The 19,185-nt window shown below is 55.2% G+C and overlaps 1 protein-coding gene across 1 annotated transcript in view; it reads left to right on the plus strand.

Annotated features, from left to right (window-relative positions):
- Window positions 1-1,432: 1,432 nt before the first annotated feature.
- DTX1 (deltex E3 ubiquitin ligase 1) overlaps window positions 1,433-19,185 on the plus strand; it is a 41,609-nt gene continuing 23,856 nt past the window's right edge. The window contains exons 1-2 of the mRNA XM_023203916.3: window positions 1,433-1,707; window positions 2,212-3,217. Of these exons, the coding sequence (XP_023059684.1) occupies window positions 2,959-3,217 (259 nt within the window). The 5' untranslated portion in view covers window positions 1,433-1,707; window positions 2,212-2,958. The remainder of the gene's footprint in view (window positions 1,708-2,211; window positions 3,218-19,185) is intronic.

Consider the following 19,185-nt stretch of genomic DNA (forward strand, 5'->3'; position numbering starts at 1 on the left):
ATCTCTTCTCCACTGTGGGGTCCCCAGATCCTTCTATAACATAAGGTGGTTGAGCATCTGCTCTGAACCTGTTCAGTCATAGTCTCCTGTGAGAAGAATCTGCTGACAGCCAGTGCCCTTCTTCCCAGACACACAAGGCACACAACGCCTAGACACACAAGTTTGCCTATAATGGCAGAAGGGGACTTCATGGACCCCAGAAGGCCATCCATGGACCCTAGGCTAAAATCCCAGAACTCAGTGATCCTGTGGGAGTATTGTCAGTACTGTCATACTGCAGGCTTGGCCCTGCCGTATGCAAAGCCTCTCTCTGTAGTCTGCAGCAGGAGAAAGAAAGCAGAATCATTGACCCAATATGAAAAAGCCCATCCAACACTGGGCTGCTGGTCAGAGCAGGGGCCTGGGGAGGGGAGGTCCCTCCAGCAGGCCGGAGAGCCAGAGCTGGGTTCTGGGAAAGCACCCCTGAGCAGCCTGCCCCTGCCCCTGCCTAGTGTATCCCCATCTGCCCTGGGGAGGCAGGCGTGGGCTGCTCTGGGCAGGCGCCCAAACAGGTCACTGACCTCCGTCAGCCACCCAGGCTAGAGTTCCCGGACGCATCCTTCATCTTCCCCAATCTAAACACCCAAAGGCCCCGGGTGGTCCACCCCCCTCCCAGCCGACGTGTGTCTCAGCTGCATCCAGCTTGCTGGAGGAGAGAGGAACTGGCCATCCCATTTAACACTTGAGCCGCTGTCATTTCCAGTCATCCCTTCCATCCAACCAATGCTCACCCACCATTTATTGAGCACCAGTTGTTTGCAGGTGGCTGTGAATGACATGGCAGAGGGCCTGCCCTTCTCTTCCTCCAGGATCTCACCTCCTGGCCAGGGTCCCCTCCCCTGGTCCCACCCCCTCTCACCTGGAGCAGGTGGGTGCTTTGGGGGAAGTGGGCTCAGGGCTGGGAACTGAGTACTGGCAGGAGATTCAGATCGGGGTTGGTGTCTGGGCACTGCTCTAAGCTTCTGTGATCCTGGGCCTGGGTCTTACTCTCTCTGGCTTCAGTCTCCTGATCTGTACTCTTCAGATTCCACGGTTCCATCTGAGTCTGAATCAGGCCTTGTCAGCACCCTCCCGCCCCCAGGAATAGTTAGAGGAGGAAAGGAGGCTAGCTCTGAATGCTTCAAGATCTTTCTTTAGACAGTCTCTGGATCTTATTCATTCATTCAAGCATTTATTGAGCACCTACTCAGTGCCAGGCCCTTGATGGGAGACTGGAAATAAAGATGACAAAGATTCAAGCCAGCGACTCCTAAACACCCCACTCCCTGCCTCAAGCCCTGCTTGGGGTCAGAAGGCCCCTTGGGTTCTCGGGAGGGCCTGGCCGAGGATTTGGGGCGCCCTGAGACTCGCGTGTCAGCGCCGGTGGCGCTCAGGGCCGCGATCTGTCTCCTCCCCTTCCTCCTCCTCCGCCCCCTCCCCTCTCCCTTCCCGAGCACTGCCGAGGCCGCCTCCCACCCGCGGGATCCCGGCGGCCGCCAGCCAGCTCCTGCGTCCGTCCGTCGGCCGGGCAGTCTGTCCACGCGCGGAAAGCTCGGCGCGGCGGCCGAGGGGCCTGGGAGGGAACGGGCGCGGAGGCAGGACCGCGGCTCCCTCCCACTCCGGGGGGAGCCCAGAAGGCGGCGGTGCTGGAGCGCGAGCCGGAGCCGGAGCCGGAGACGAAGAGAGGCGGTGAGAGCGCGGGTGCTTAGGGACCCCACCCCCGGCTCCAGCTGGGGGCCCGCGAGCGGCTCGGCGACGTCTGAGCTGGGGAAGGGGGGTTGTTATCCCCAGGGCGGGAGGCAGAGACGGTCCAGCTCCTGGCTTCGCCCCCTCCGCGACGCGACCCCCGAGGGGCCCTGGGCCGCGCCTGCAGCTTCGCTCATCCCCTAGCTTCCCGACGCATCCCCGCGCACCCGGCATCCCCCCGGCAGGGTGAGGGCCCCAGGGGAAGGGAAGGCTCTGGGAGCCAAAGAGGGCACCCCCCAGGCGGAGAGTCTCTGAAAACCGCGCCCCCGGCCCCAGCCCGCCCTCCAGGCCTGCCCCAAGGGAAAGCGGGCGGGGCGACCCCGTACGCCCCCCTTGCTGTCCCCCTTCGGTCCCCCATTGTTCTCAGCCGAACGCCCTCCTGGGAATGGGGGAGGGGGTGCTGCGCTCTCCTCTTAAAGGGCCCTCTCCCCTCTTGTCTCCTGGCAGGTCGCGAGCACGAGTGGGGTGGGGCGTGCCCACGGGCCCCCGCCCCCCTCGTCCCCCTCGTCCCCCTCGTCCCCCAGCCCAGCTCCGGAGCCGCAGTCCAGGCGCACCCCCCCGGGGGTCCGCGCCGCACCCCTCCCCCGTGTGTTCTGCAGCCACCCAGGCCTTCCAGGACACCGTGGAGAGGGAACAAGGGGGCAGGGACGCCCCCTTCAGCAGGAGCCGTCGGAGAAGGGGGCCCGGACTGGAGGGAGGCAAGAAGCCCCACTGAAGCCAGGCGTAGGGTCTGGGACGTAGTTGGGAGGGCACTGACTGAGAGCCGCAGGAGCAGCAGGCTGTGGCCCAGGCCTCCTGGGTGACAGGCCCTGTCTGGCGGGGAAGAGGGACCGGAGACAACACTGAAGAGGCTGGACCTAGAACGGGGGCGTCTGCCTCGCTCCCTACCTGAGCCAGCCGAGGGGGCCAAGGACTTTAGAGCTGTTTCCTCCGGCATAAGAGAGACACTTGCTTTCCAGGGCAGCACCCTTTATCCGAGAAGGCTCTCCAGGGAAGAGGTCTTTGCAGCCTGGATGGCCACCCCACATTCCTTTAACGGAGGCCTCTAGGCCTCAGAGAGAACCCAGAGTTAGAAAGGAGGCCAGACGGTCCTTGCTGTCCCCCTGGGGAGAGAGGAAGTTGCCGCCTGCTGCCAGGCCCAGGAGTAGCTGGGCCTGCAATAGTGGGGACCTGGCCCCTGAAGCAGTGGCGGCCATGTCACGGCCAGGCCACGGTGGGCTGATGCCTGTGAATGGTCTGGGCTTCCCACCGCAGAACGTGGCCCGGGTGGTGGTGTGGGAGTGGCTGAATGAGCACAGTCGCTGGCGGCCCTACACGGCCACCGTGTGCCACCACATTGAGAACGTGCTGAAGGAGGACGCTCGCGGCTCCGTGGTCCTGGGGCAGGTGGACGCCCAGCTTGTGCCCTATATCATTGACCTGCAGTCCATGCACCAGTTTCGCCAGGACACAGGTGAGCAGACTCCCCACCCACCCCATGCCACCCGCCCTGCCGAACCACCACTACCTTGCAGCGTGGGCTGCTGAAAATCCCAGTAAACCTGATCCCAAATCCCTTCCCTGTCTCCCTGCCTCACCTCCAGAAAAACAGGGCAGTCTAACCTTGTCCAGTTTAAGACTTGGATTCCAATACAGCCTCTGAGCAAGTTGTAGGGCCTTGGGCAAGTTGCATCCTCTCTCTGAGCCTCAGTTTCCTCATCTGCATAATGGGTAAATCAATATCTGTCACAGCTGAGTGAGGATCAAATAAAATGGTGCTCACTGAGCACAGAATCTAGAATAGCAGTAGCACGTGATTGTAGAATAAGGGCTTCACATGCGCTTCCTCATTTGATTTTTTCCAAGAATCACAGGCAGTAAGTCTGTTTATTGTTGTATTATTATGAGTCCCATTTTAAAGATGAAGAAACTGAGTCTCCCAGAAGCTGAATGATTTAAACTCAGAGCTGGGATTTAAACCCAGGTGGTTGAATTCCAGAGCCAAAACTCTTAACTGGTATCCTGTACTGGCTCCAAGTGTTGGTTTGGGGGGTGGAGTCATGCTGGTGGTAATTAATTGGGGATGGGGGGCATTGGTGGTGTTGATGGTGGGGGGGCTGGCAATGATGGAAGAGACAGTGTTAGCAGTTGTGTTGGTGGTGACTCAGTGATAGTATTGATGGTGGTGGGGTCTTGGTGATAATGGAGGGATGGATGATGGTGACTTGGCAGTGTGATGATGTCAGTGCTAGCGTTAACCCTGGAATTCATTGGTGTTGGTGACACTGACAGTTGTGTTGGTGGTGGTGCTGGAAGTGGTGTGATGGGGTGGTGATGATGGAGAAAATGATGTTGGTGGCAGTCTTCGTGGCCATGTGGTGTGGCTGGTAGCCCTATGTGTGGATGTTACTTCGTGGTATTGGTGATCCTGTTGTGGTTGTAATGATGGCGATGTTGATGGTTGTGTTGGTGGTAATGCGATAGGTGATGATGGTGATAAAAATGATGAGGTCCCATTCTCAGGCCTACTCTCTTTTGTTCTGGAGATTTGTCATTGTTTGGGAGATCTCCCTGAGTCACTGCCCAGTGCTATCTGTGACAAGCTCCGTGGGCAGTGGGGAGTGGTGGGATCCTGCCGTGTAGAAGCAGCCTAGAAATCCTTGGCACGTTTGATCCCCCAAGGACCAGCCGAAGGGGTTTGGGGAAGTCCCTACGAATTCCTGGATGTCAGAACCACACATAATAACCCCAGGCTAGTCGGGTGCTCTCCTTCTCTCTAGAGCTGTGCCAACCAATACGGTAGCCACCAACCACATGTGGCTACTTAAATTTACATTAATTAAAACTAAGTAAAATGTAAAATCCAGTTCCTCAGTCTCACTAGCCACACTTCAAGTGCTCAGAGCCACATGAGTCTCGTGGTACCTTGTGGGCCAGCGTAGATCCCGAACATTGCGTTATTGCAGACACTTCTATTAGACCGTGCTAGTTAGAAAGAAGGCCAGCCTTTCTAACTAGCACAGTCCAATAGAAGTTTCTGCAATGATTGGACGTTCCAAGAGTCTAGAACATTGCTTGGTACCCCCAGGGTGCTTACCATGTCTAGAAACACAGGTGAATTCTTAACAAATGGCTTATTGATGGTACAGATTAGTACATCTATGTTTCCGTAACTCCAGGCATTGACCACCATCACTGGTGGTGCCAATTGTTTGTGCATTCCATCATATGATTATTTATTGATCTCTGCTGTGTGTCCATTTCTGTGCTAAGCACTGGAGTACAGCAGGGAGCAAGACAGAGTCATCAGTCGAGGTTTTCTGCTAGAGGACCTACACTGAAGGTCCCGGTATGGTCAGGAAGCAAGCAAACATACCACCACAGAGACAATCAGTGGCAGATCTGAGAGCATGAACTAAACCTGGCCCAGAGGTACTCAGGGAAGTCTGGCCTGAGAAAGTGATGTTTGAACAGAGATCTGAAGAATGAGTGAGGGCGCCAGTGTCCCTGGCAGAGGGCACAGCCAGTGCAAAGGCCCTGGGGTGGGAAGGAGCAGAGGACATTTAAGTCCGTTCTGTGTGGGATGCATCTCCCACCAAGGGGAAGATGGAGCAAGATGCAACTAAGCAAGGACCAGATGTACAGGCCTGGACAGCCATGCAAAGAACTTTGAATTTGATCCAGAGAGTAGACGTCATCATTAGCTCCATGTGCCCATTCTTCCAGAGAGGCACCAAGGACCTGATGGAGGAATGGGAAGTGTTGCACATTGCCCGCCCCATTCTCTTTTCTCCTAGGGGTAGAGGGCAGGGCTGTGAGAGCAGAAGTGGGTGGACATCACTCCTTGCTAGGAGGCCTGGTGTTCTGCAGGTTCAGAGCTAATGCTGGGTGTAGCGATCCTCCAGGACCTAGCTGGGTGGGGGATGGGCGCCGGGGTCCTTAGAAGCAGGGACAGACTCCCCACAAGGCTGCCAAGTTGGCAACTCTACCTTTGATCCTCTTATCTTTGGGGGGACCCTCATTTCTATTCCTAGCATCCCCTTATGTTCCCGAGTACCCAGACTTGCACACTCCCCTTTCATCAGGCCTCATTCTCTCAATAGTACTCCCCTTTTACGGTTCAGCCTCACTGGATCCCCCAGAAGTTCAGCTCCGGTCACTTCCCCTCACCCCCTCCCCAGAGCTGTTCACTCCACACCTGCCCCCTGTTTGCCGGAAAAGGGAAAAAAAACACTCATTCCTAAATGGACTCCTGGGAGCCTGCCAGGAACCCCCTTCCACCCCAACCAGAGAGGGAGGAAAGCCTGGAAACCTATTGCGGTTGGCAGGAGACCTCGGCTGCCTGGGAATCTGCTGGAGAGTGGGGCAAGAGGCTTCCTCACCAGACATGTGAGGGTTTCTCCCCCGCTTTACCCAGGAGCAAAACAATGTCAAGAAAGGACGTCTTGTCCTCATTGGTAAGGGACTGGGAAAGAGCCTCAACCGGCAGGGAGCAAACCTGAGTGCCAATGGTGTGACCTCAGGCCTCTCCAGATCTGTTTCCACATCCATGAAATGGGTGAGAGCATCACTTCTCCAGCAGCGTTCTCAGATTGACAGGGAGAATCTGGCTGACTTCAAACATCAACGAATTATCTACTGTGCACATAGCACGGGTTCACCACTGTGTGTATGAGAGACCAGCAAGAGATCTTAAATCTTTTTTTTTTTTCTTTTTTTGAGACAGTATCTCACTCTGTCGCCCAGGGTAGAGCACTCAGCTCACTGCAACCTCTGCCTCCCGGGTTCAAGTGATTCTCGTGCCTCAGCCTCCCAAGTAGCTGGCATTACAGGCAAGCTACTACATACCACACCCAGCTAATTTTTGTATTTTTGGTAGAGACGGGGTTTTACCATGTTGGCCAAGCTGGTCTTGAACTCCTGGCCTCAAGTGATCCACCCACCTCGGCCTCCCAATGTGCTGGGATTACAGGTGTGAGCCACCGTGCCCGGCCGTGAATCTTGAAAATATTATATTTCATACACACACACACACACACACACACTCCAACATAATGCTGTAAAACCCAAAACTCACGTGTATGTGCGGAAATCAACACAAGCTTCTGTCTAGATTTTCTAATTGTAAGATTCTCGATATGTTCATTGAAGCTGAACTTTAATTTTGAGGGGAGACTGCCCTAGCTTTGCTAGTTTCCCAATACAGAAGCTGGCTGATTTTTTTCTGATCGCGTCAGATAATAAATCTTTTAAGCTTTGTGGGACCCACAGTCTCTGTTGTAACTATTCAACTCCATCAGAGCAGAAAAGCAGCATAGACAATATGTAAGTGAACGAGTGTGGCTGTGTTCTAATCAAACTAGTTGTGGACACAGAAATTTGAATTTCATATCTTTTTCACAGGTCATCAAATTTTCTTTTTCCCCTGCCAACCATTTAAAAATGTAAAAGCCATTCTTACTTTCGGAGCTGCACGATAGCAGATGGTGGGTGGATTTGACCTGTGTGCTGCAGGTCACTGACCCCTGCCCTCACATGTTCTTAACCTGAGCATGGGGTAAGACCGTGCTGGTGCCACGGAACACCCAGCATGGCTTCTCCACGCCTCATGGTGTGTACCAAGGTACACGTGCATGTGCGTACACACACACAGCACCAGCCTGTTCGCACAATGCTGACACACACACGCCCTGTGTATGTGCCTCTCGTGCAGTGCAGCCAGCGGAAGAAAGCCCAGGTGTCAGGCTGGGGCCACAGGGGAGAGGCCAGGCTCTGGCCCCACAGGGGCTGCTGTTTGTTCAGCCGGTGCCCCCTCACCTTTCCCCTGCTGGGCTGTTTTCACTGCTCCCTGCAGGGGGTGAGGTTCCCTTTGAAGCCCTCTAGGTCCAGAGCCCAGAGTCTGGACTGGAAACTGGGGCCCCTCCACAGGGAGGCCTGATGCTGTGACCCTGAGCTGGATGATGTTAGATCAGTCACGGTGGTGTCCCAGGCAGAGGGCTGGAGGTAGAGCCAGAGCTGGGCGAGGGTGGGTGGCTTGCTCGCTTTGCAGTACTGAGCCAAGTGCCCGGTTTCCCTCAAAGCTTTCTTTCTTCATTTCCCTCTGTCTCCAACCGTCCTTCCCACAGACAAAGATTGCCACATATGGGAAGCCTAAGGCCAAGGAGTGCTCAGCTGGTGGCTGGGCCGGGCCCAGGAGCCGTCAGGGTCTTGGGGTGAGGGGTTGGCTGCCACCAGCAGTGGGGGAAAGGTTTGAGATTGGCTTTCTGCTCCCAGAGAAGAGGCCACAACTTCCCTGGGGGATCATTGACATCCTGCCACTGGGACAGCCGCCTCACCCAGACCATAAATTTCCCACCCAGTCCACACAGTTGGACAGAGGTGCGACTCAGCCACTTCCGCAGCAGCTCCCAGCTCACTCCCTGGCCTCGTATAGCTGGAGCTGGGGAGGGGCACCTATCTGCCTGGTATCTCCCATGTCGCTCTCCATGTGCTCCTGGAGGGGTGCATGGCAGCCTCCTGCCTACTCTGCTGATGGGATAGCTGAGGCTGAGGGAGGCCAGCTGGGGACCATCCACGGATGCCATATCCGAGGCTGCAAGCCTGGCCTTTTCTGGTGCCCCCAAGCTGGCCGACAGGTTGGAGTGGCAGGTGGTGGCTGGTTCCAGGATCTTCCAGCCTGCCTCTTTCCCCGGAAACCTTGAGCTTCACTCAGCCCTGGCCCCTGCCCTGAAAGTAAGCACTATCTGAGGACACTTAGGCTGGAGCCCCTTAGGCTGTTACCACCCAGATAGGAGGAGCTTTTCCCATCACCAGGGAAAGGACCTCCGGAATTTAGACACCAACTGGGGACAGTGAGGCCCAGAGAGGGTGAGTGACTTCCCCAAGGTCACACAGCCTACCAGTCCTAAGCTAGAGCCCAGGCCTCCCAGACAGGCCTTAGGGATAGAAAACAAGGTGGCATTTAATGCCAGGGCTGAGAGAACCCCCTCCCCCTTCTCCCTTGAGAGCGCTCTTGGAGCTTGTTGTCGGAGTCTAGCCCAAGGCAGGGACAGCCTGCACTACCCTGGAGGCCTCCAGGGCTCAGCTCCTGGTTACAGGACCCTTTGGGACCCTCTCTGCAGCCTCCTCACTGGAGACTAAGGCTGGCTCTGATGCCAGGAGCAAGAAAGACTATGTGTAGGGGCAGGGCGGTCCGTCTCTGCTAGCAGCAGGCCCAGCCAATCCACATGTGGGTGTCTCCCCAACCACCAGTCACACGGTCTGTATTTCTGCCATTGCAGACCCATGGTCTCTGGCTGCTCAGCTAACTCCAGAAGCCTGTTTTGAAACTATAAATTCATCGCTCATATTTGGTAGTCATTGGTGGCTTCTCAGTACCAGGTCCTGGGATGGGTCTTGGGGACTCAGACAGAAGGACATAATGTATTTCAGAGTCTAATCTATGCACTTCAGATCAATTTCAGAGTCTAGTGAAGGTGAAGGCAAATGCATATCATGGGAATAGCCTTTGAACCCTTTGACTCATAAGGACAGGAGATACAGAACTAAAACCCAGCTTGACCCCTTGCTGGCTGTGTGACCATGGGCAAATTCCTTAACCTCTCTGAGTTTGTTTCCTCCTCTGTAAAATGGGGATAAGAATAGTCCCTAGCGCGAGGGTTGTCATGAGGATTAAATGAGATATGTAGGTAAAAGCATGGAGGATACAACTTTGCACGTAGTAAGCACTCATGCTCAAGGAAGGAAAAGATTTAAATGCCTCACTAGGGAGATGCAGGGTGCGTTCAGCCATAGGGTGTGCACAGTGTATGCCTGGAGCCTCTGAGAGGAGGACTTCCTGGAGGAGAAATCCTTTGAGAGTGTGTGGTTTGGGTAAACAGAATGATGGGAGGAACACTTCCAGGTGGAGGAAATAGCAGGGGTCCTTCAGCAGGGTCCTGGAGGAGGGTCTCAGGCCTGGGTGGCAGAGGGAGGCTGTGATGGGAGATAGGGGATGGGTAGAGGAGGTCTCTTGGGGCCCACTGGGGCCTGGCAGGCTGGGCTGCCAGCTGCTGCCCTTTAGCAGCCAGGCCCCAGGGGACTTACAGCCACACCGCAGGACCAGCCTCATTAATCATGGGCCCTTGGAGCTGGAGCAGGTGGGGCAGGGGCAGCCTCAGGCACTTCCTACAGTCTGTCTGGGTTCCCTTCACCCAGTCAGCAGGCGTCACCCCCTTTTACACATAGTAAAGCTGAAGCTCAGAGGGTGGGGAGCCACCTGCCCACACTGGGAAGAGGTGGATCTGAGATCAGATCCAGGTCTGCAGCTGGGTGGGCAGGGCCCTTCCCAGGCTCGCCCAGGCCACCGAGTACCTTGGACAGCACCATCAGCGACCCGCCCACGCTGGGGGGTGGCGATGCCCGGGACAGACCCCCCTCGCAGCTCTCTCCCTCTCCCTCTCCTCCCCTGACCCCTTTTTCCTCCTTCTTCCCTCCCTCCTCCTCTCCCGCTTCCTCCCATCCCCCGCCTCATCCTTCCGAAGGAGCTGTGGAGTCTGACCTGGAGAGGAAGGAGGAGATGGAAGCTGTGATGGGAAGTGTGGGGGCTGGAGTGGGGGAGGTGATGCGGAAGTGACAGGTAGCGGGGGACTGTGGAGGGGATGGTGAAGAAGGCGGTAAGGAGTGAAGGGCGAGGGGATGGGAGGGGAGATGATGGAGAGCGTGATTAGAGAGTGACGAGGAGGGGCCAGGAAGGGGAGGCCATGGGGAGGCCAACGGGATGGGGCAGGACCAGTCACAGTGGCTCCAAGTGCCCATTCAGGCAGTAGGCAATGGGGCTGGGATCCCTAACTCTCTCCCCAGTGTGATGTTCTTGGGGCATGGGGGTGCCTGGGATGCTCCCGGGCCTCCGCCCGCCACCTTTGTCTCTCTCCCTGGGCCTCCATCCTTCCACCTGGCTCTGGAATCACAACCAGTGGTAGCCAGTCCCCAGGACAGCTCCAGACCCTTAGATAGTCACCCCCATGAGCCCACCCAGCCTCTGGGTTGACATAGACACCCCCCACCAGCCCCTAGCTGCCTCTGGCTGACATCAACTGAGGACACGGGGCCTGGAACCTGGAACCAGCTGCCTTGGGGAATGCTGCTGGTGAGGGCCGGGCTATGGGTTCCCGTCCCAGTACCAGCTGCTTACTAAGAATCGTGGGGTGTATAGGCCAGGTGTGGTGGCTCACGTCTATAATTCCAGCACTTTGGGAGGTCAAGGCGGGTGGATCACCTGAGGTCAGGAGTTCGAGACCAGCCTGGCCAACATGGTAAAACCCCATCTTGTATTTTTAGTAGAGATGGGCATGATGGTGGGCACCTGTAATGCCAGCTACAGGAGGCTGAAGCAGGAGAACCACTTGAACCCGGGGGGTGGAGGTAGCAGGGAGCCAGTGAGCTGAGATTGCGCCACTGTACTCCAGCCTGGGCGACCGAGTGAGACTCCGTCTCAAAAAAAAAAAGACTTTGACCTTAAGTAAACCACACTCTCTCCCTGAGCCTCTGAGCCTCTGTTTCCTCACCTGTAATATGGACCTGATGATAGTACCAAACTCGTGTGATTGTGGTCACTACTCATTCATTCATCAGGAATTTCATGAGCACCTACTGTGTGCCAGGCAGTCCGGGCACCAGGAATGTCACAATCAACAGGACAGACACAAATCCCTCCCCTCAAGGTGCTTCTGTTCTGGGGGTAAGGGGTGGGGTGATGATGGGTGTGATACAGGAGGCTAGGTGCCAAGGAAATCCCAGCATATAGGATTGCCCCCCACCTTGGAGCCCAGGAGCTGCCGGGCTAGGAACTGAGTCTCCTCCAGGTCCCGCATGGTTGTGTCCTTGCTCAGCCACCCTGGCCAAGCGCCTCTCCCTCTCTGGGCTCTTTCCATCATCCCTCTGGAGCTGCTCCAGGCTGCTACTGCTGCCTGCACAGACAGCAGTGGCAGGCTGGTGACGGGCTGCATGAGGGAGTCTGGCACTGGGCCCTGGAGCTGAGCACCCTGAGATGCAGAACAAAGGACGAGGCAATCAAAGGAGGCTGCCAGGACAGTCCTGCCAGCAGCTGCAGCACAGCCACCTCTTGTCCCGATGACCGACTGGGCCTTTGTCCCCTCCCCCTCCAACTGCAAGCAGAGCACAGCAAGAGGAAGCGCAGAGTTTACCTGGAATACCACCTTCCCAGGGCCCTCCGCCTGGCTGGGGTAAGCATTGCCCTCCCCAGCTTCCTCTGTTCTAGGGAACAAAGGTTCATTCGTTCCAAGGTGTTACTCACCTGGCCCTGTGGAAATGACAGTCAGGGAGCCTGGGTCCAAGACCTGTCTCTAATTTGCCAGGTGATCTTGCCCAAGTTTCTCTCTGCAGCTCAGCTTACCCATCTACACAAAGGCTGCAAATTCAGATGCTTACAGGGCCTGGGCAACTAATAGAAGTGTGCAGTGTCTGGGAAGGCAGAGGTTTTTTAACTGTCTTGCTCTCCAGTGCCTGGTATGCAGCAGGTGCTCAGTAAATACTTGAAGGCATGAATGGGGCCAGCATAACTCAGCTTCTGCTCACTGTTGCCAAGGAGGCCAATTGTTGTGGCCCCACCCTTGGATATCTGGGGATTTCTGAAATCTGGACTGGTGTGAGTCTGCCCCAATTTTTAAATGTGAGGCCGATTGAGGTGGCTCATGCCTGGAATCCTGGCACTTTGGGAGGCTGAGGCAGAAGGATCACTTGAGCACAGGAGTTTAACACCAGCCTGAGACCCCATCTCTACCAAATAAAAATGAAAAAAAAATAGCTGGACATGATGGCACACACCTGTGATCCCAGCTACTCAGGAGGCTGAGGCTGGAGGATTGCTTGAGACCAGGAGGTGCAGGCTGCAGTGAGCGATGATGGCATCACTGCAATCCACCCTGGGCAACAGAGTGAGATCCTGTCTCAAATAAATAAATAAATAAATACTAAATAAATATTGGTCACTATTTTTAAAATGTAAATAGCATGTGAACCAGAACAAAACCGTATCTGCCCAGCTTGCAGTCTCGAGCCTAGTCATGAGCAGCATTCAGTTAGGTTCATTCAGATGTATTTGGTTATTCATTCATCCAACATTTTGCAAGTACCTACCTCCCCACACTCCTGACCACAGAGGGATGCCAAGGTGACTGTAAACCAGCCCAGCTTTGGAGAGACTGCCAGGCTGGAAGGAACACAGACACCTCCGCACCTAGTGAGCTATGTGCTTTGATGGGAGCATTGCAGGTGCAAGGTGCTTTGGCGGCCCCACAGAGCAAGTGGTTTGCCCTAAGGATGGCAGAGAAGATTCCGAGAAGACAGAGTGCTTGTGCTGAGCCAGAAGATTGAGAAAGAACTCAGCAGGGAGGCCAATGGGGTGGGGTGGGCAGGACACTCTAGACAGATGGAACAGCATATGCAAATACAGAGACATAACCACACACACGGTGTGTTCAAAGAATAGCTGGGATTTTGGTGTGGCTAGAGAGTGAGGCTGTGCAGACAGCTTGTGATGGGCTTCAGAGGCTACACTAAGGAGCTTAGACTGATTCCTAAGGGCACTAGGGAGCTATTGATAGCTGTTGAGCAGAGGAGTGACACAGTCAGCCTTGAGGCTGTGAAAAATCCCTCTGGCTGCCATGTGAGAATGCACTGCACATTGCAAAGGGTGGACACTGGGACATGGAGAGAGGAGACCCCTGCAACAGTGCAGGCTAGCACTCTGGTGACATGGGCCAAAGGGCCGACAGTGGAAGTGGGGGAAGTTCAAATCCTGGCTAGATTCAGTCTTCACTTAGTAGCCCAGTAGCTATGTGACTTTGGACTTCAGGCAAATTGCTTCACCTCTCTGTGCCTCACTCAGTGTTTGTACAAGACAGTGATAGTAATACTTATCATTATTATCATACGTTTATTATCATTATTATCACAACAACCTGCCCGTCATTTTGTGGCTGAAGAGTTGACGTACATGAAGCATTTAGAACATAGCAGGCATATAGCAGGCCCTCTGTGAGTGTTTATTATTATTATTATGGTATTATTATTATAATTATGCCGTTTCACAGATGAGAAAGGAGCAGCTTGGAGGGCTCAGGCGGTGGAGGGCTGTCCAGCCCTCTGTCCCCTCCCCCTCCACTTCCTGCTTTGCTGGGGATCTGAATCCCCTGCTGGGTGTGTGGGAAACCGGGTGACCAGAAAGCCCCCCACACAGCCCATGGCATATGAGTGCCCGCCTCCGCCTGCCAGCAGCTTCCAAGGTGGTAGCCTCTCCGAGTGCCATGCAGCCCCTCCACCTTCCTTAGGCAGTGCTGCAGACCTCCTCTCCTCCCCTCATCTCCCCACCGCCCTGGCCTGGCTTCCAGCAGACCCTGGAGAACCTGGGCTGGCTTCAACCACGAGGAAACCACTAATGGGCCACAGCTTAGCCTGATGAGTCCCAGAGGAGAGTTTGGAGGGAAACAGAACACTGCGAGGTTATCGATCTTGAGGCAGGAGCCGGCGAGGCAACCTGGATCCACAGGCTGCAGCTCCAATCCCAGCCCAGCCAGTGCCCCCAGCCAGACTTCCATGTCTTCTCAGGGAGCCTCAGTCTCCCCATCTGCTCGATGGGGCTAATATTAGCACACACCCCTGGGGTTGCTGTGAGGACTGGGAGATGATATGCGTGAGCCCCCAGCACAGTTGCTGGCACTGCGGAGCATTCGGTAAGGTGCTGGGTGCTGCTGTTGTCCTTGTTGTGGGAGAGAGATGAGTAGCCACGCAGATGCCAGCTAAGGGACTATTCCAGAAGGTTAAGTAGCAATCCGGGGTTGGAACCTCAGCCATGTCACTTACTTACCGTGCAACCACTGTGCCTCAGTTTCCTCCCCCAGAACATGGGCTCATGAGACTAAGTCAGAGGGAACAGCAAATGAAGCGAGGCGGCCTTGTGTGGGCTTCGGCTGGACCGCTCACAGATGGCATCCGGTGCACTCCTAACTGCTCTGTGCCTCTGTTTTCTCGCCTCTAAAATGGGCCAACAACACCCCCGCCTCCTAGGGGTGCTAAACACACCCTTTAGCTTAAATGAGCTAAACACAGCCTGGGGCAGAAAAGCGTGCTCTTTCGGTGTGGATGGCTGTTAGTATTATGACTTCTGGGTTGGTGAAGGATTCAGTGAAGTCTCTGACTGGGGCCCAGCCACTGCCCAACCCCCGGTCACAGCCCTCAGCCTGTGGTGGGACTCCCCCAGCCCGACAGGATGTCCCATGACTGCCTCCCACGTGCCCCCTTCCCGTCAGGGTCTGGGTGCCCCCAAACTGAGATCATTTCCCTCCGGGAAGCCAACCCCAAAGGGAGGGGCTCCCTGCTGGGCCTTGAAGCTGGCCCAGCCCAGAGAGGAACCGTTTAGAGTCTGAGGGACCGGCAGGAGGAAGGCTCAGGGGCTCAGAACCCTCCCCCTTCTCCAGAGTCAGCTGCTTCTTAAGGCTAAGATGTGGGGGCTGAGGCACCCACATACCCACCTCTAGGCAGCGGGGTCAGATCGGGACCATGCTCTAGGGCAAAAACCTCACATGGCTAAACAACGGAAGGTAAGGCTGAAGTAGTGAGCTCTCCATCGCTGAAGGTATCCTAGGCTGTGCTACCACTTGGTGAGGCTGAACCCCTTGGAACCAGTCCAGCCTGGGCCTGCCTTTACTCCACGAGTGTGGCATTATTCCCAGCCCTCTGCTCTCACCCTCACAAGAGTTCACCTCTCCGGGCCTCAGTTTCCTCATCTGTAAAATGGAAATAGTCCTGGTCCCTCCCTGGAAGCAATGGTGTGAGGATGAAATGAGTGAGTGCAAGGAGATTGCTGAGCGCAGCATATGCCATACAGTAGGTGCTCAATAAATGCTAGCCTTAGTTTCCCTGATTCTCCGTGATGGTCTCAGCCTCTAGGTTTCCAGCTTCCCTTTCTTTTCATCTCTCAAGCTAGTTCTGTCTCTGACTCCTGCTCTCTTTGTATCTGCTTCAGTTTCCCATGTTGGCCTTGGCCTGTCTCTGACAGTCTCTTTGATCAAGTGTGTCTCTCTCTGTCTCTCTCCATCTCGCTGTCACCCTGTCTCTGCCCCAGGCATGAAGCAGTCACTGGCTGCTGTGGCTATGGCCGCCCCCACACCCGGTCTCAGGGGGCCCGGCTTGTGCAGTGCTCCAGCTGACACTGACCAAAGCCCCTTTCTCTGGTTCAGCTGGAAGAAGCCTGGAATTTTTCTGCCAAACATTTTTAAGCAACTAGGGAGGAGAGGGAAGGGGAAGACAACAAAGGCAGAGACACAAAAACAGGCCGAGGCACGGGAGCCTGTGTCTGTCATAGGCCCCTAACTGCCTGGGGGACCCAGGCCCTGTGGCCAGCACAGCAGGGTGCCCTGAAGGCCAGAGTGGGGTGTGTTCTGCTCCGGGCCACCAGCCTGAGGCCCAGCCTCTCTCCCAGGCTGAAGAAACTCCAGCCCCTTCTTAGACCCATTGTTCTGGCTGAAAATCTAGGCCACGGCCACTGCGGAGGAGACGGAGCATTTCCACCACTGCTCCCTTGGAAATCTTGAGATTGAAGTCCAGGCAGGTCACCAGGGAACCAGCTGCCCGCCCCCTCGGCCTGGTCCGCAGCCAGCCTGGGCCAGAGAGGCGGACGGATGGGCAGGCGGGCAGCGGCGGGCGCTGCAGGGTGCAGGGCCCAGCGGGGAGGACAGCAGCTGCCCTAATTACTCCCGCTCTCCAGGTTCCAATCTTGTTTCAAAAGGACTCCAGGGACACAGCCTTTAATAACTACCAGTAAACAGGCAGGAAAATCGATACCTGGTAAATAGAGCCCTGGAGAGAGGGAGGCCTGGGCTAGCTGGCCCTGATGAGCTCCCAGAGTCCTTTGCTGCAGAGCTGGCCAACGTTGACGTTGAGAATCCTCCTCCCGGCCTGAGGGTCCTCCCCAGGGACCCCTCAACACTTGGCCTCCACCCTGGGGGCTGCTTGCTCTCCAGTCGCCACTCCCTCTCCATCAAGCCCAAATTTTCCTCTTTCCCACTCCTCCAAGTGCCAAGTAGGTTGCCCGTCTCGGTTGCAGATGCCTTCTTTGCACCAGGCTTTGTGCCTGGTGCTCGAAACATAGTTGCGTATCTGACCTAGTAGTCTTTGTCCTCCCAAAAATCATCTACCAATGAGAATGACTAAGAACAAAAACAAATGACAGTGTGAGGACAGACATGCAATAAAAGACTGCTGCGTTTGCCAACTATAGCAACAGAACAGAGAAGCCTGTGTTGGAGGAGATGAGCACATGGAGGGCTTTGTTGGGTGAATAGGAGTTCGCCAAGTGAACAAGGGCTGGGGGAGGATGAGTGTGGGTAACGTACGTAATATCAGCCATTATAGCTGTATTCATTGAGTACTTACTAAATGCTAAGTGTTCTGCTAAGCATCTTTGCCTATGCATTATCTAATTTTGTTCCCCCAGTAATTCTTTGGGGTAGATATTAATACCCCCATTTTATAGATAAGGGCACTGAGGCTATGTGTGGTTCCAGCCAGTTTTTGCCCAAGACCTGAGAGACTTTTTTTTTTTTTGAGACAGAGTCTCGCTTTGTTGCCCAGGCTGGAGTGCGATGGTGTGATCTTGGCTCACTGCAACCTCTGCCTCCCAGGTTCAAGCGATTCTCATGCCTCAGCCTTCTGAGTAACTGGGATTACAGGCATGTACCACCACACCTGGCTAATGTTTGTAGTTTTTAGTAGAGATGGGGAGTTTCACCATGTGGGCCAGACTGGTCTCGAATTCCTGACCTCAGATGACCCACCTGCCTCAGCTTCCCAAAGTGTTGGGATTACAGGAGTGAGGCACCGCACCTGGCTCGACCTGAGAGACTTCTGAGTTGTTTGAATCACTTCACTCTGCACCTCCTGTCCTGGCCCCTCCCCTGCCGAGCTCAGGACTTGGCACACAGGGGAAGTTAAATAAGGCGGGTTCCCATTGCTTCCCTTCCTATCCTGCACATGTTTCAGGTAATACACTGCCTTCCCCTCACCAGGAGCTCAATGGTGGTACTTCATGCACATCAGCCTTGAAGATCAGTCATCACAACCCCTCAGTTTGCAGGTGGGGAAACCGAGACCCTAAGAGGGGAAGACCAGCACACAAGAGCAGGTGGGGGCGGGATCCAGGGTTTTCTCTCTAACTCATCCCCTCCCGGGCCTGCTGTGGAGGAAGCCCCATCACCAGGGAAGAAATCAATCTGCACACACTCAATTAAAATGATAAATCAGGCATCAGAGTGAGGCTGCCCCAGAGGTGCAGGGGAAGTTTTTGTCTGATTGGCTGGAACATGATAGGCCCCAGGGACCTTATTTCCTGGGGCTGGGCTGCCAGTCGAACCTCTCCACCTCTTCAACCCCGCCCCTCTCATATCAGCAGCCATAGCTCCATGCCTCGATTTCTCCAGCTATTGGGGCCTGTCCAGTTGGCAGGGCACACGGCTAGTCTGTAGCCCTTGTGATTCTAACAGAGGAGAGGGAGAGGACAAGCTCTTTCAGCCCTGAGTAGGGACATACCAGTGCGGAACGGTCTGAGTTCCCCATCCGGTTGCAGATCCCTGGGCCAGGCACCCGAGGAAGATGCCAATTAACAATGGAAACGCCTTCTAGGTATTGAGGGCCTACTGTGTGCAGGCACTGTGCCAGGTGCTGGGAGTACAAGAGTGAGCAAAGCAGACAAGATCCCTGACTTCGTGGCTGACAGCCTAGAGTGAGGATACGCAGTGTAAAGAATGCATGCAGATGAATACATCTTGCCTGGCTCAGTGGCTCACACCTGTAATCCCAGCACTTTGGGAGGCTGAGACAACTGGATCACCTGAGGTCAGGAGTTCGAGACCAGCCTGGCCAACATGGTGAAACCCCATCTCTACTAAAAATGCAAAATAATTAGCTGGGTGAGACATACCTGTAATCCCAGCTACTCGGGAGTTTGAGGCAGGAGAATCATTTGAACCTGGGAGGTGGAGGTTGCAGTGAGCCGAGATCACGCCACTGCACTCCAGGCTGGGTGACAGAGAAAGTCTCTCTCTCTCTCTCTCTCTCTCTCTCTCCCTCCCTCCCTCCCTCCATATACATATATTCAGGTAATGCCAAGTGCCAGGGAGGAAAATAAAGCAAGCTCAGAGGACAGCAATAGGAGGGCTGCATTTTTAGATGTTTGAACACGCACCTGTAAGAAAGAAGGGAGGAAACGATGAGAACATATGGGAATGGTGAGGTCATATTCCAGGCAGAGGGAACAGCCAGTGAGAAGGCCCTGAGGCTGGACAGTGCCTGGTGTATTTGAGAAACAGCAAGGAGGCCAGGGTGGCTGGAATGGAGTGAGTGACAGGGGGAAGTAGGCAATGTCAGAGGAGGACAGGACCCCACAAT

The sequence above is a fragment of the Piliocolobus tephrosceles genome, chromosome 10 (assembly GCF_002776525.5).
Source record: "Piliocolobus tephrosceles isolate RC106 chromosome 10, ASM277652v3, whole genome shotgun sequence".
In the NCBI taxonomy this organism is placed as follows: Eukaryota; Metazoa; Chordata; class Mammalia; order Primates; family Cercopithecidae; genus Piliocolobus; species Piliocolobus tephrosceles.